Below are 14,128 nucleotides of genomic sequence, written 5' to 3'. Positions count from 1 at the left end.
TGGATCATCAGGTGCTCACAAATTTAGTGCACCTTGTTCTTGTTCAATCAGGAAATTTTGGAAATCATTTGATTCTTTCGAAGGTTTATTAACATGTCTGGAAAAAAAATTGAACCTTTTTTGAGGTGGTGGATCAGTTGCTTGAAAGCTATGAGTTGTTGACCAAGGGGTCAGGGGTTTAAGCATAAACATTGCTGGGCATTCGTGCAGTGCACTTGATGCTATCTGCTCCAGGGTTGCTGTATCATGCCTGACCCTGTGCTCTGACCCCAGCTTCCTGACAAGCTGGGATTTACAAAGAAAGAAATTTCACTATAGTGTAATCTATTTGTAAAAAAAAAAAATGATAAAGCATGTTAACGTATAAAAGGCAAAGCAAAATTTCACAGATGCATACTCTTCATCTTGTTTTTTTTCCCCAGAAGCTGAAAAGGACAGTACTGGTTTCTACCAAACAGCCAAAACTACCTGAGAGCGTTAGTTATTACTTAAAAAAATCTTTCCATGAAGTGTTTCTTTAATATTACAGTCGTCATAGAGCTGCTCGAGGGTAAGGATAACTTATGAGGAACTTATGTAACACTCCAGTTTAGTGGTGAACAAACAGAATGAGGAAAAAGAGAGATTAAACAGTTTTTAGTCTAAAGCACATGCATTAGGAAGTCTATTACAGGAGACGGTAAATTTTTCTAATGCTCCTGAAGCCACAGCCTGTTTGCTGCCAGTGATTCTGCTTTCATGTTTCAATGCTGTGGCCTGAGGGGGTCTTAGAAAGGCTGGATATGAGGAGCTGCCAAGTGAGCGATGGAGATGGCTGTCTTCACATACGTATGTGGCTCAGTGTGCCCCACTGCTGGGCAGAGACACACAGTGCATGCAGGGTCACCCATTTCCACTGACATCTAAATGACAAAAACTAGACACGAATGGATTGAGGTTTTCTGTAAAAATGTTTATGGAATGAATCTATTCCACACAAAAAAAAAATAAAAATAATAATAATAATAATAATAAAAATAAATAAATAAATAAAGCTGGTAAAAGGTAAAGGTCTATTGTTATCTTCTTTTTTAATATATATATATATATATATATATATATATATATATATATATATATATATATATATATATATATATATATATATATATATATATATATATATTTATTTTTTTTTTATAGCTGTTACAGGGTAACTGGCACTCTTTCACAACAACAGTAAATGTAAATATCAACTAATGAAAGGTTAAATGTTAAATGTTGGATCATATTTAAAAAAAATAAATACCCCACCACAGTGCTTTTCACCACCTTTTCGTCCAACATCAATAGTAAATGACCACTTATCAGTATTTTTTTTAATTCTTGCAGATGCCAAAAAGAGTTGAACTATAATTCATTAATCATGTCCTCATTTTGAATGTCAATAAAATAACGGTGCACATCAGAAGTAATGTAATAGTTATGTACAAAATAATATTGCTAGACAGCCACATTAATAAAAGTGACCAGTCGAAATGTTTTTTTTTTTTTTTGTTCCTAAGCAAAGTTTCTTAAATCTTAACTGTGTGAAGAAAGTGTAAACATGCCTAAAAGTTTACATTACCACCATGTGTTATAGGGGAGAGATGTGGTTTAGGCACCGTATCCACATGCTGCAAAAACTGTGAGTGACTGACGAGTGATTTGCTTTGTCCCGCAAATATATATATATTTTTAAAGGTATAAAGTTGTTAACTAATAACAACAGCTGATATATATAACTTTTAGAGAAATTGCCAAACAACTGTGTAGTGATTCTGAGCTCTAGAGATGCAAGTGACATCTAACTAAGTAATGGACTTTCCTCTATGAATGAATATTGTTCCCATCAATGAGAACGCTAGAAACCAGAAACATGAACGTATGTAGTAAGTACATGAATGTATGTAAATGTTTTGCATTTCGCTGTCTTCAAGTTCATGTTTGTTGAATTTGTATCACTTGACTATCGGAAGATCATAAATAACAGACTATTAAATACGTATCAGAAGAGAAGATCTCTGGTTTGCAGTGTTGCCGCATATAGGAATAGATTGTATATTTTAACATTGACACATGATGTCGTATCTGGTTGCTAGATATATTTGCAGCAGGTCTCCAAAGAATGTTTTACTTGTGAGAATTCTAGCATGAACTTGAATCGTGCAATTCTAAAAAAAAAAAAAAAAAAAGAGATCACTAAGTACGAAGGGGATGCACATCTGCCCCGTGTAGACACACCACAAGGTGTCCCACAAGGCTCTGTACTCGGTCCCCTCCTTTTCTCCCTCTATACCGACTCCATTAGTGAAGTCATATCCTCACATGGGTTTTCTTAACACTGCTATGCTAGTGACACTCAACTCAACTCAACTTTTCTTTCCATATTCAGATACCACGGCTTCCGTTTGGACCTCAGCGTGCCTGGCAGACATATCTTCATCAATAAGTGCTCATCAATTAAAACTCAACCCCAGCAAAACAGAACTGCTGGTCATCCCAGGTGATTCATCTCCAGGTCAAGATCTCCAAATAACTCTTCATGACTCTCTGCTCTCCCCTTCACTACTCACAATCTTGGGGAAAGTATGAACAATCAACTGTCCTTCTTCTCACATGTCGCTAATTGGCTCGTTCTTGTCGATATCTTCTCTACAACATCCGAAGGATTTGACCATTTTTATCCACACAGGCTACCCAGGTCCTTGTTCAGTCTCTTGTCATTTCGAGACTGGACTACTGCATCTCTCTGCTGGCAGGTCTTCCTCTGAACGCTATTCGTCCACTGCAAAGGATCCAAAACGCAGCTGCGTGACTTGTGTTCAATTTGCCCACGCTCTCCCACACCACCCCACTGCTGCGCTTCCTCCACTGGCTTCCAGTAGCTGCATGTATCAGATTCAAAACAATGATGCTTGCCTACAAGGCCAAAAATGGACCAGCACCATCTTACCTAAGACCTCATTACACTCTACACTGCACCACACTGTCTGAGATCCTCTAGCACTGCTCAACTGATACCACCTTCTCTCAGGGGAAGAGGTAAGTACACATCAAGGCTCTTCTCTGTTCTGGCACCGAGGTGGTGGAATGAACATTCAATCTTTAAGCGACGGCTAAAGACTTACCTCTACCTTAAACACTTAAACTAACACTTTCCAAGTTTGCATTGTTCAATAATATTAAAAAAAAATCTCTCCACAGAGCTGTAGGCTGATTTAAGATAAATCAGCCTACAGCTCTGTTGAGAGGTTTTTTCGCTATGGACAAGGGCGTCTGCTAAATGGCGCAAATGATAAATGTACTGTAGGTATACGGTTTAGTGTAAGCAATGCAGCATTTACTGTACCTTGTACAAATCCATATACACTGGACAATATCTAAACAAAAATAACGGACCATAAGATTCGCATGTGCTTAATGAACATCCCATTCTAAATGTAGTCCCCATTTGCTTTTAGAACGACCTGGCTTGCATTAAAATAAGAACATTTACACTATATTTACAAAGAATATATATGAAGAGTTTCTAAAATACTCGGTCCAGGCTTGCTCTGATAACTATGCTGCAAATATTACACATTAGATTTTTATATCGATTCTCTTGACCCCTGATTTTGTTCTTTGTGCTGCTGCCAAATGATTGGTTGATCAAATAATAGCAGGAATAATTAATCTAAAAAGTGTTTCTAATAAAGTGGTACAAACATTTAATCTCCTTGTGGATAAAATCTTAAACACCGGGCACGATCAGTGCGGGTCAGGGTATCCCTGTCCCATTTCAAACCCTGTAATAGAAAAGGAAATCTGCCAAAAAAAAAAAAAAGAAAGAAAGAATGTGAGATAGTGGGTGTGTGTAAGAGTATGCTATAGTGAAAAAAAGACAAAAGAGAGAGAGTAGGAGAAAGGGGGGAAAAAAATGAAAGATTCAGCCAGCAGGGTTTTTTTCCCCTCCTTGAAAAAGAAAAAAGTTGAAGAGTATTCAGGAGGGGGAGCAGAATAAATCTGTCTTGAGACGGGTCTTTTGGCAGGAGAAGGACTAGAGATGAGTGCAGGAAACAGTGTGCAGCGCTATAACTTTACGCTCTCCTCCCTTTCGGCCCAATACACTGCTGCCATTTCAATCATAGACAGTAAAAGCCCAGTCATGCACCATTTCCCCACATGAAAGACTGGTGGCTTCTGAGAAGCTTTCCACTCAACATTCTAGAGTTACCAGGATGCCTTTTTCTGCCTTTCTACTGCTGTATGTACACTTGCTAGTGCTAGTCACCACATTCCTAATTTGAGCGTGCAGTTTTATGAGGGGCTTTGAAAAACAGAATGCACTTGACTTACTAGCCTGTATTGCATGAATACGCCAAAGCCAAATTTTCCAGCCAGTCAGGAATTTAAGATTAGTGCTGTTTGCAGAAATTATATGGTGCTGAGGTTCTGCAGTCACTGAAGAACCCAGTGAGGAAGATGTACTGTAAGCAGATACAGGAAGATGATCAAGAAAGGAAGACTAGCTATGCTTTCTTAGATGCAGCCCATACAACAGTAAGCTACACTAATCCATGAGCTATTTTCGTTTTCCTTTTTCCTATTTTCTATTTTTGGTGCTATTTATACCAGAGATGAATGTTGCAAAAAAAAAAAAAAAAAAAAAAAAAAAAAAAAAAACCCTCCCAGACACATTACAGTGAGCATCGCATCCTCCATCCATCATTAATCTATACATAGTTTCCCTGCAGCATTATCTAAGTTCCAAAAAAGATTACTCCATACATGTTCATGACTTTTTAATAATTGGTATATCTATATATTATTTTAAATATAAAACAGATGTATATATTTTTGCCCGTTTTTTATACTTTTATAGCATAAGCAGCATTAAACTTCAGTCCGCAGCCCGTGTGTGGCTTTTCTAAAGCCGTCTTTCTGCTTTAAATATGGAAAAAGGTGACTTGATAAATACTTCCTCCATTAATACATTTCTCCATTAAACCTCAAATTATCATTTTAAACAGATTTACAGAACACTAAATTGAGATATTTCCCATTTTTATTTATTATTATTATTATTATTATTATTTATTTTTTTAATGAGACAGCTTTTTTAGTCAGGTCAGAAACTTAAAGCCTGAGGAAACGTGTTTGTGGAGGGAGGGTTATCGCAGTTTTATATTTATCAGTACCAGAGTCAAAAGCAACATCAGAGAGAAGCTGAATCTATAGGATTTTCAGCTTAAGAAAACATAACTGAGAGAAAAACATCATAATGTTGTTGTTTTTTTTTCTCTCAAGGCTATTTGGGATCAGCGTCTGAAAAAACAAGCAGATCCTGAAAAGAAATCCTTCATCCAAACTTCCTTAAAGCACTCTGGCTTGCCAATTGATGATATGAAAAGGACAGACTACCATCTGGAAATTAAATGCTGGGAAAACATGACAGCTGAAGTGCAACAATGATTAGATTTGCACCCGTAGAGAAGCTATTCAATTAACTTTACAGTAGACACTTCATTATTAATCAAGCAGCCTATAAAAATTCAAAAAAGTTTTAACTACATATTTCTACATTAATTCTTTTTAAACCGGTCCAGAGTTTGGAATTGAAAAAAGTCCCCAGGCTAAAGATTTTGTTTGCTCTTGACTCAACTAACTTTATATGGTGGCTAATTTTGCATTTTAAAATTTTACAATTTAACGTTACATTATCTTGATCCTCAAGTAAACATATGCAGGTGTAGAATATAAAAAAGAGAGCAGATATTTAGATATTCAGATGCTGAAATCAGAAGTACTGCGTTAGGATGCTGGTAATATGAAACGATACCGAGTTACCGTCCTCCAAAGGCTCCTCAGTATTGCTGCAGTATTTATGATTTTGTGGCCTTGATGTTACTGCTCTTGTATCTCCATTGTGAGCACGGTGTGTAAATCGAGGCCACAGCCTAGGAGCTTTTATTTTGTACTGCTACTTTGCTATTGCAAATTTCGTTTAATTTGCACTCTGCTCTGGAAATGATGGGCACATTTGTCACAGCTTGGTGATTTGTCACAGCTTTTCACATTGACAAAAGTTAGATTATAGGTCTCTTAAAAAAAAAAAAAAAAAAAAAAAAAGAGATGCGCTCAGATTACAGGATTAGCGTGTGTGTAAAATTCAGTGAAATGTTAAAATATGATAGCATTCAATTGACAACATATTTTAAGGTGCCTACCTCCTGATCTGCTTTGTAAACGGGGGGCTCACTGGTAAGGGTGCTATTTCTTAGGCTCGACTTTGGGTAAATCTATTAGAGAGAGAGAGAGAGAGAGAGAGAGAGAGAGAAGAAGAAACATGAGATAAAATGAGATGTTCAGACTGGAAATCATCAAAACAAATCCTTATTTCCTGCCCTTCTCCTCCCTCAATAAGAAGCCTTGGCACTTACCGGAGATAGGGGAATAGGGTTCTCGCGCAAATACCTGGGGTTTTCGATCTGCAAAATAAAACAATGCAACAAGACCTTAACTCTCCTCTTTTTTTTTTTTGGCAAAGCGCTTCCCCTACCGCTCCGACCTCCATTTATCTATCATAAACAAAGTGAGTCGACTTCAAAGGACGCCACTTAAACACACTCTCTTCCCTAAACTCGGTGTGTTTACGCAGAAGCATAGCAAGGGTCATTTCAAGGCATTGTGTGCTTTCATACCATTTCCGTTTCTTTTTTAGACTGTAACCCCCCCCCAACCTGCACTGACTCCCCCCCACCCCCTTGTGAGTTTTGGCTTTTGTCAACAGTGCCCACATAAACACACACAAACAGAACCGCAGCATCTGGGTGCTTTGATTACACTGTGAGGAAGACGACGAGAACTGAAAGAGGTGGAATGACTCTTCAAAAAAAAAAAAAAAAAAAAAAAAAAAAAAAAAAAAAAAAAAAAAAAACATTACTCATGAAGGAGACAGACAGATACAAAGAACGAAAGCAAGCTGTCTGGAGGGGCACGACTCTAAAAGGTAGGGGAGAGAAGAAGACTTCAAACGACTGCAGAAATCCTATTAGTTTGCCACCACGCTCACACAGCAACGCGTTCGGCATTTAACGTGTAATCACTTGTAGTGTGTGCTGATAAACCACCTACACTGTTCAACTCTAACTCACGAGTGTGGAATGTGTGATCGGCGCAAGCAGATGTGGTGATCTGCTGAAAGTCATCCCGTATGTATAATTCGCACATAAATACACACATTTTGCGAGTTGTGGATTTGGACGCCACCTTCTAAATCTGTCTTTGCATACAAATAGAAAAGACAGATAGAGGAAAAGAGAGAGGCAGACTAAACTGTCTGCGTTAGCAAGAGTTGTTTGTATATTTGATCAAGGTAAAACTATGACAAGGTGTTGTGAGGCATCCTCATAATAACTTCCTTTCCCTTATCGCTTAGCAACTACAAACAGTTGCTCTCTCAGCAACTGGCTTGTCATGATATCAAGTAACCAGAAAGTGAAAAGTGCTCGGAAGACTTTCCTATGCTGCAAAACCTGAAGTCCCACGCTTTGCTTCGGCAGAAATGCAAGATGACATCTTTTCACCTTACCAATTATTACGTATTGTCTGATTCATTATAGCGCGTTGCTGTGTAAATTGTTGCTATGGAAACTCTTATGTATTAGAATGAGCACATAAACCACCACTGGCATTCACAAAAGAATCTTTTCCTTTTCTAATGTACCATGTTTGAACGAATGCTTACATTAAAGGCATTTTGCTGTCTCTTATCCAAGGTGACTTACATTTATCTGAGCAGTTGAAGGTTACTGGGATTGGAACTCACAAACTTCTCATTAGAAAGCCAACCTCTTAACCACCAAGCTATTATTTCCCTTCAAAACAAACTAGGGTTTGACTGCTCCGATATAAAAAAAAAATCAGACTATGAACATAGTTGATTGGATATGGACCTGTGCGGTGGGACCTACTGGATCTACAGCATTCGGCAGACCTCAATGGATTTCAAGTTCACTGCATTAATTACATGTCTACAGCATAAGTTGTTTCATATATTTTCTGGAATAAAAAAAAATAATAAATACCTTGATGATGTGGCAGATGTTACTCATTTCTGAGTTTTGCAACCCACTACACTGTACAAACCACACCAAAGAACATGAAACTATACATACAGGGCATATTAGCTTAAACTAATACTCATACTTCGAAATATGAGGGGAAATGTGGAAAATGTGACTAAACTGAGAACATACAGTGCAGCAAAAAACTGTCATATAATTAATATCCTTTAGACAGTTTCCTCACATAAATGAAATACTTCATGAAGTGACTGTGTGTGATCTTTTGACCAAAGATGAGATCAAGATAAAAGCATAAAATCTCTTTTTATAGATTCAAGTACTCAGTTATTTTCCATGATACAGAATAGTGCACATGGTTGCCCAGCCTAATTTTCCTATTGATGCCATTTGCAGCTAGCTCTGGATTTCTGGTCAAGCATTATGTAAAAGTAGCCTAATTCCCTACACTAAATTCCATAAAAAGTGTAATATGGTGTAAACATTTGGTAGTGTCTATTGTTATGTTCAATTTTTGCATTTCTCAATTTTTGAATTGGAATGAAAAAAAAAACAAAAACAAATGAGGAGAACTACTGTACTGGCATGAACAAAATCAAAATGACAACAGGTCTTATAAAATGACATACTGTGGAATTGTATATACTCATTCGAGAAGAAATTCATCAAATTGTATTTGATTGTTGTACTTTTTGGTTTGTAGGCATTTTCTCCACACCTAGCTGATATATGGTGCTAAAAACACTTTAGTCTCAATCAATTTACTATGATACTACAGACTTAAAAGTTCAAACTCCCTGACCCGGATACTCTGACTCCAGTTTCTTTCAACACGCTTGGCTTGACTTATAGATAAACAGTTAGAGAAAGGGGAGGGGGAAAAAAATCAATAAATAAATGGATATTTTCTCTAATCGGTGTCACTCGGATGAGGATTGAGAGTCTGGTTCCTCTTCAGGTTTCTTCCTCATGTTGTCTGTGGGATTTTTTTTTTCCTCTACCACGGTCACCTCTGGCTTGATCATCTGGAATTTGCGTAAAGCTTCTTTGTGACATACACCTTTGCTAAAGCTGCTATATAAATGAAATGTAATTGACCTAAACGGCAGAATTGGCTGCTACTGTGTGGCATTGAACTCTTTGTGTGGATTCGTATGTTTAAGACGGTTTATCAAGTGTGTAGGAGTGATATTTGGAAAGTTTCATTCTTTATCAATGTAATTTTTTATATTAATTCTAATATATCACAATGCAGCTGCATAACAAATGATTTTGGACGGATTGTTCGTTGAACAAAATGTTCAAAACTGCTACAGTAACAAATAAAATTCTAAAAAAACAAACAAACAAAACAAACCACTACTATCAGGAATGTTTATCATTTAGGATTTGAACAGACAAACGTTCAAACAATTTTCCAACATTGTTAGCCCCAGTAGGAGCCGACAGACTCGCACAGATCTGACCTTAAACCACACAGTAAGCTTTTCAATGTCTCTATTAATCAAACAAAGAATACAAATACTTTGGCAGCTGACAGAAAGAGAGAGTGAGAGAGAAAGAGCGAAAGAGAGGTGGAAAGAGCAGGGAGCTTCATGGTGGAGTATTGCGTTATGACACGCCTCCAAACCTACTGCTAGAGTACCCCACACCCCAAGGTCATTGGGATGATTAAAAAAAAAAAAAAAAAAAAAATTTTTTTTGAAAATCCCTGCCCAGGCTTGTCCGGGTAACCATACAGATGTAAGACAGTTATATTGTACTGAATCAATTATGGTATACTGACCCTGCACGAAACCAAATTTAGCCAATATTTCAATACAAATGTAGGCAGCAGCAAACTCTGGAAAACAATACAATACAAAAAAAAAAAAAACATGCAAAACACAGGTCAAGGTCATCAGTTCATGTAAATATCAGACATCACAATAGAGAAAAAATGTGATATCAGTTATTTAGTCTGTTGCATGAACCCGGCTGTCCAGTGTAACCTCAGATTCTTGTTTTTGGTTCTAATCCACCTCGGTTTTTGTAACATTGCTGTTGTTTTGTGGTGCTTTCCTGTTTATCATAGTTGTGAAGAGTGGCTATTTGAGTTTGCGAGTAATTCCATTCAGCACAAACCACTCTTTCACCTCTGAGCTTTGAGTGAAATTTTTCCCCCAGGCTCCTCAACATAAATCTTGATACCCAGGCATGGACATTCAGTATATTATTATTCTGCACAGTGTATTATTAGAACATATACATGAAGGTGATCAGTATTGGGTACAATACTGTAATTTGTTACTAATTTTAACGAATTACAGCCCATAATTTAGCAAAGCAGAGCAATTTACGGCACTGCAATCTATAAACTTTACTGCATACATGTATCTGGTACGCAGCATAATGTCCACCTTATTGTACCGCATATATGCTGCTACATTCGACTGCCGCGCTACACGTACAATAGTTTTACAATTTTGTCATATCGCTATAGTCATCGTTCGGAAAATCGAACCATGGCCTCTCGGGGACTACCTATATAATTTATGACAACTTTAAGAAGCTATTAAACTGCTACTAATAATATACTATGTGAATGGCGCAAACTAATCACAGATGTCTTCATTTTGGTTGATAAACATGTATTTGTAAATAATATAACAGTGATGCAAATTAGATAATTCAATTAAGCACAACATTTTTATTTTGTTATTTTTTTGTGTATTATAATAGGTATAAAATTGGAATATCAATGCATTCATTGCTTAAGCTAGCAACTCGATTTTCATCATGCGGTCTATTATTGTAAAGTACATGACGTTTGAGTCCCATTGTAATGGCATGAGCCTGAGTGCCAGCTGCTCGCCTCTCTGCCCATCGCTCTGATAAGGCAGAGTAAGCAACATTCTTTCATATTTTCTATGCGCTTTCTGGGTCACAGAAGCCCAGCTTGAACTTAAAAGGAGCAACGTTTTGTGTGTAAGGAATGTTTTGAGTTTGGCACGGTGATGGAATTGCGTCAGGCTCGTTCACAGAGGCGGAAAAAAAAAAAAAGAGAGTGAGACAAAAAGAAAGAGAGCACAAAGGCTACGAAGGGAAAAGTCCTGCAAAATCCTGCGAAGCTCTACACTTTGATCTGGCAAACTCTGAAAGCTGATGTCTTAACCAATCAGCATCACGTCAAATTCACTGCAGTCCGGCTTCCTATGAAACACACTGTGTGTAAATGTAATACGTTCCATCTTTAATAATAACAAAACAGGACACGTTTTAGATGGAATACAGGATGTGAATACCAAACATAAAAGGTGTCCCCTGCTGATGACCTCTGCTCATATAAGCTAGTTTTTATTCAACGGTTAGTTCCAGTCCACTAATTTGATTGGGTGAGTCCGAGTTTGAAACCTCTACTACTGTAGTGTTAGAGAGTCTAAGCACACATGATTCTAAACACAACTTTTTGGCATACAATAGAAAAGCTTATTAGATTTCAGATTTTACCAGAAGCACAAGGGGGAAATGTACACGTCAATCCAAGTTAGCAAGCCATCAGTAATGTGCTATAAAGTAAGCATGCTTCTTTGGGATCTTTTTCCACTAGCAAAAAAATATGCAGAACATTTAGGGTAATTCATATCCGAAATGTCAGTCATTTAATATCAATGTAATCATTTTTTTAATACCGGTTGTATATCCCAAGTGCAATTACACTGAACACTTACATTTGCCCTGTGGTCTTGTGCCTGTGATGAATCACAGGCCTGCCGATATTAAATATGTACCCTTGCTCATGTGATTGCTTTAATGGACTACATTCCTGTATTTACCATTATTACGGTACAGTCAATTTCAAATGAAGGAACCCCAATGAGAACCACGGAACACATGCTAAGTAAAGGATAATGCCTAAAATGGCGTGAACCGCCTGATAAGAAACAAAATTGGAGCTGCAGTGATGCAAAATGATGCATTCATTCCAGCTCATCCCAAACCAGCTTGATGTGGTTTCAGTCTGGAGTGTGTGCTGTTCATTTGAAGCCTACTGCCTTGTTGTTTTTGTCTACGGTAGTTCTGACACAGCTTTCGGGTATGTTTTGGGTTGTTGTAAAATTAACCGCTGACTAACTATACCAGATGGAGTGGCATTGCCTTACAAAACAAAAAGTTGTGATAGTAGTTTGGTTCAGTTTTTGTGCAACTTGCCAACTCTGGATACAGCAAAAGAGCCCCAGACCATCATGTTCCTTTTCTAATGTATGACAAAACACCCAGAAAACATTCTTTCGCCTGCTCAACGGCAAACAGCCTGTGTGATGAACTGAACCTTGTGACTTTGATTCGTCGGCTCATAAGACTTTCTTCTTGTCTTTAGTAGTCCAGGGGCCTCTTCAAGGCCCAAGCAAGCCTTTCTTAGCAAGATCTTTCTTTTGCCATCTTAGCAATGGCTTTCTTACTGCCACTCAACCTGTCCAAACTGAAGCTCAAAGTCTTTTCGTCCCAGTTAAAATTGAGACTTTCTTCAACCGGTCTTAAGCTGTTCCTGAAGATCCTGTTGTTCTTACGCGGGCTGGTGGCTCTCTGATTCTCTCAGCCTATTTCTTGCAATAATAAAAGCAATACACTTCTTTCTGCAGTACAGTACTATCCAAATATTATTTACAAAGGTAACACAGTCTGCTCCTAAACTGTTTTTATACAGACAGAGGGTTTGTAATTTATCAGCAAAACATGTAGGAATTGTTAGCATCAAATTTCAAGGCTTAATTTATTTCCAATGCTGCAGAACAGCTGGAGATTGTTAATGCGTTACCTCTTCCCTAAAAAAGCCTATTATTATAAAATCTACTATTATTGTTTTTCTCGGTTTTTGGTAACCTACAAATTTTTTATGTACCTCTGCCAATTTACCACTTACCTTTGTTCCTTTTCCTGGTCATTCAATTGACTGGTTTATTTGCTATAATAACTGTAATTTATTTTACATTTATTTTCTAAAATACCAGTAAAAAGTCTGGAATCAACCAGTTTATTATTTTTTAAAGGCCCACACATGTTGTTTTGTTTATATGCAACAAACAAGTTAATTTAATAGTATGAAGATTTATTCTGACCAAACTAATATATGTACAAATGTTAAACTTAATTTTCGTTAGTATTAATAACAGCTATATACACACACACCGAACCGTTTCTCCAAACAATTAGCAGAAAATTCTTTACCATGCCTCTTGTACAACTTGCCAAAGGTGTTCTTCACTATTTGGCTGTTTTATTCTGACCTCGTGATAAGCTGCAGTCCACATGGAATTACATGGCATTGAAGTATGGAATGGTAGCCATTATGGTTCAGCCTTTCTTTCACCCGGAATAAATCTTTCCTGCTTCAAAACAAGCCCAAACCATTAAGCTTCCACCTCCATGTTTGCATGTGGGGGTGAAGCAGACTGCTAACATATTCTCTCCTGTTCTCAGTCTTACACGAGTTCTTCTGTTCAAGTCTGTCTACAGAACCTTCTTCCTGTCATTCACTTGTCCAATTCTTGTACACTATATTGCCGAAAGTATTGGGTCACCTGGTCATACGTTTGGTATGTGATTTTTGAGCATTGCATTCCACATTTAGTCCCAATTTGCTCTTATAATCAGAGCTCTATAGCAGGCCAACCAAGATCTTCCTTTCCAAAGCATGTAAACCATATCTTCAAGGAGCTCACTTTGTGCACAGGGGCATTGCCATGCTGGAACAGGTTTTGGGTTTCCAAGTTCAAGTGAATGCGCAAATTATTATAGCGCATCTAAAAACGTCCTGTGATTGATGCCTCCAGCTTTGTGGTGACAATTTAGAAAAGAACCACATATAGCAGGAAAGGTCAGGTGACCCAATACATTTGGAAATATAGTGTATGTTGATGCCTTTTACCTATTTAGTCACAAACATCAGGAACATGCATGCACCTCAAAAGCAATTAAAAGACTGGGTGTTTCCAAATATTTGCGAGGCACTGTATGTATTCTTGACCAATCTGTTTGAAAGTGACCGCGCTGACTAATGC

At 37.5% G+C, this 14,128-nt stretch overlaps 2 protein-coding genes across 14 annotated transcripts in view; both read right to left on the bottom strand.

Moving 5' to 3' along the window:
* LOC310739668 (protein HID1-like) overlaps window positions 1–14,128 on the bottom strand; it is a 484,702-nt gene that overhangs the window by 100,247 nt on the left and 370,327 nt on the right. The window lies entirely within an intron of this gene.
* Window positions 1–14,128, bottom strand: part of cep112 (centrosomal protein 112) — a 138,605-nt gene that overhangs the window by 102,489 nt on the left and 21,988 nt on the right. For 8 of the 12 annotated variants that reach the window (XM_083565802.1, XM_083565807.1, XM_083565798.1 and 5 more), the window contains exons 7-8: window positions 6,444–6,491; window positions 6,231–6,302 (exon numbers count right to left, since the gene is read on the bottom strand). The exons of the other annotated variants lie outside the window; for them this stretch is intronic. In XM_083565802.1, coding sequence (XP_083421928.1) covers window positions 6,231–6,302; window positions 6,444–6,491 — 120 coding nt within the window. The remainder of the gene's footprint in view (window positions 1–6,230; window positions 6,303–6,443; window positions 6,492–14,128) is intronic. 12 annotated transcript variants of the gene reach the window in all.

Source organism: Silurus aristotelis, assembly GCF_946808225.1.
Source record: "Silurus aristotelis genome assembly, chromosome: 17".
In the NCBI taxonomy this organism is placed as follows: Eukaryota; Metazoa; Chordata; class Actinopteri; order Siluriformes; family Siluridae; genus Silurus; species Silurus aristotelis.
Note: the sequence above shows the minus strand (reverse complement) of the source record. Positions and strands in the feature narration are given on the sequence as shown.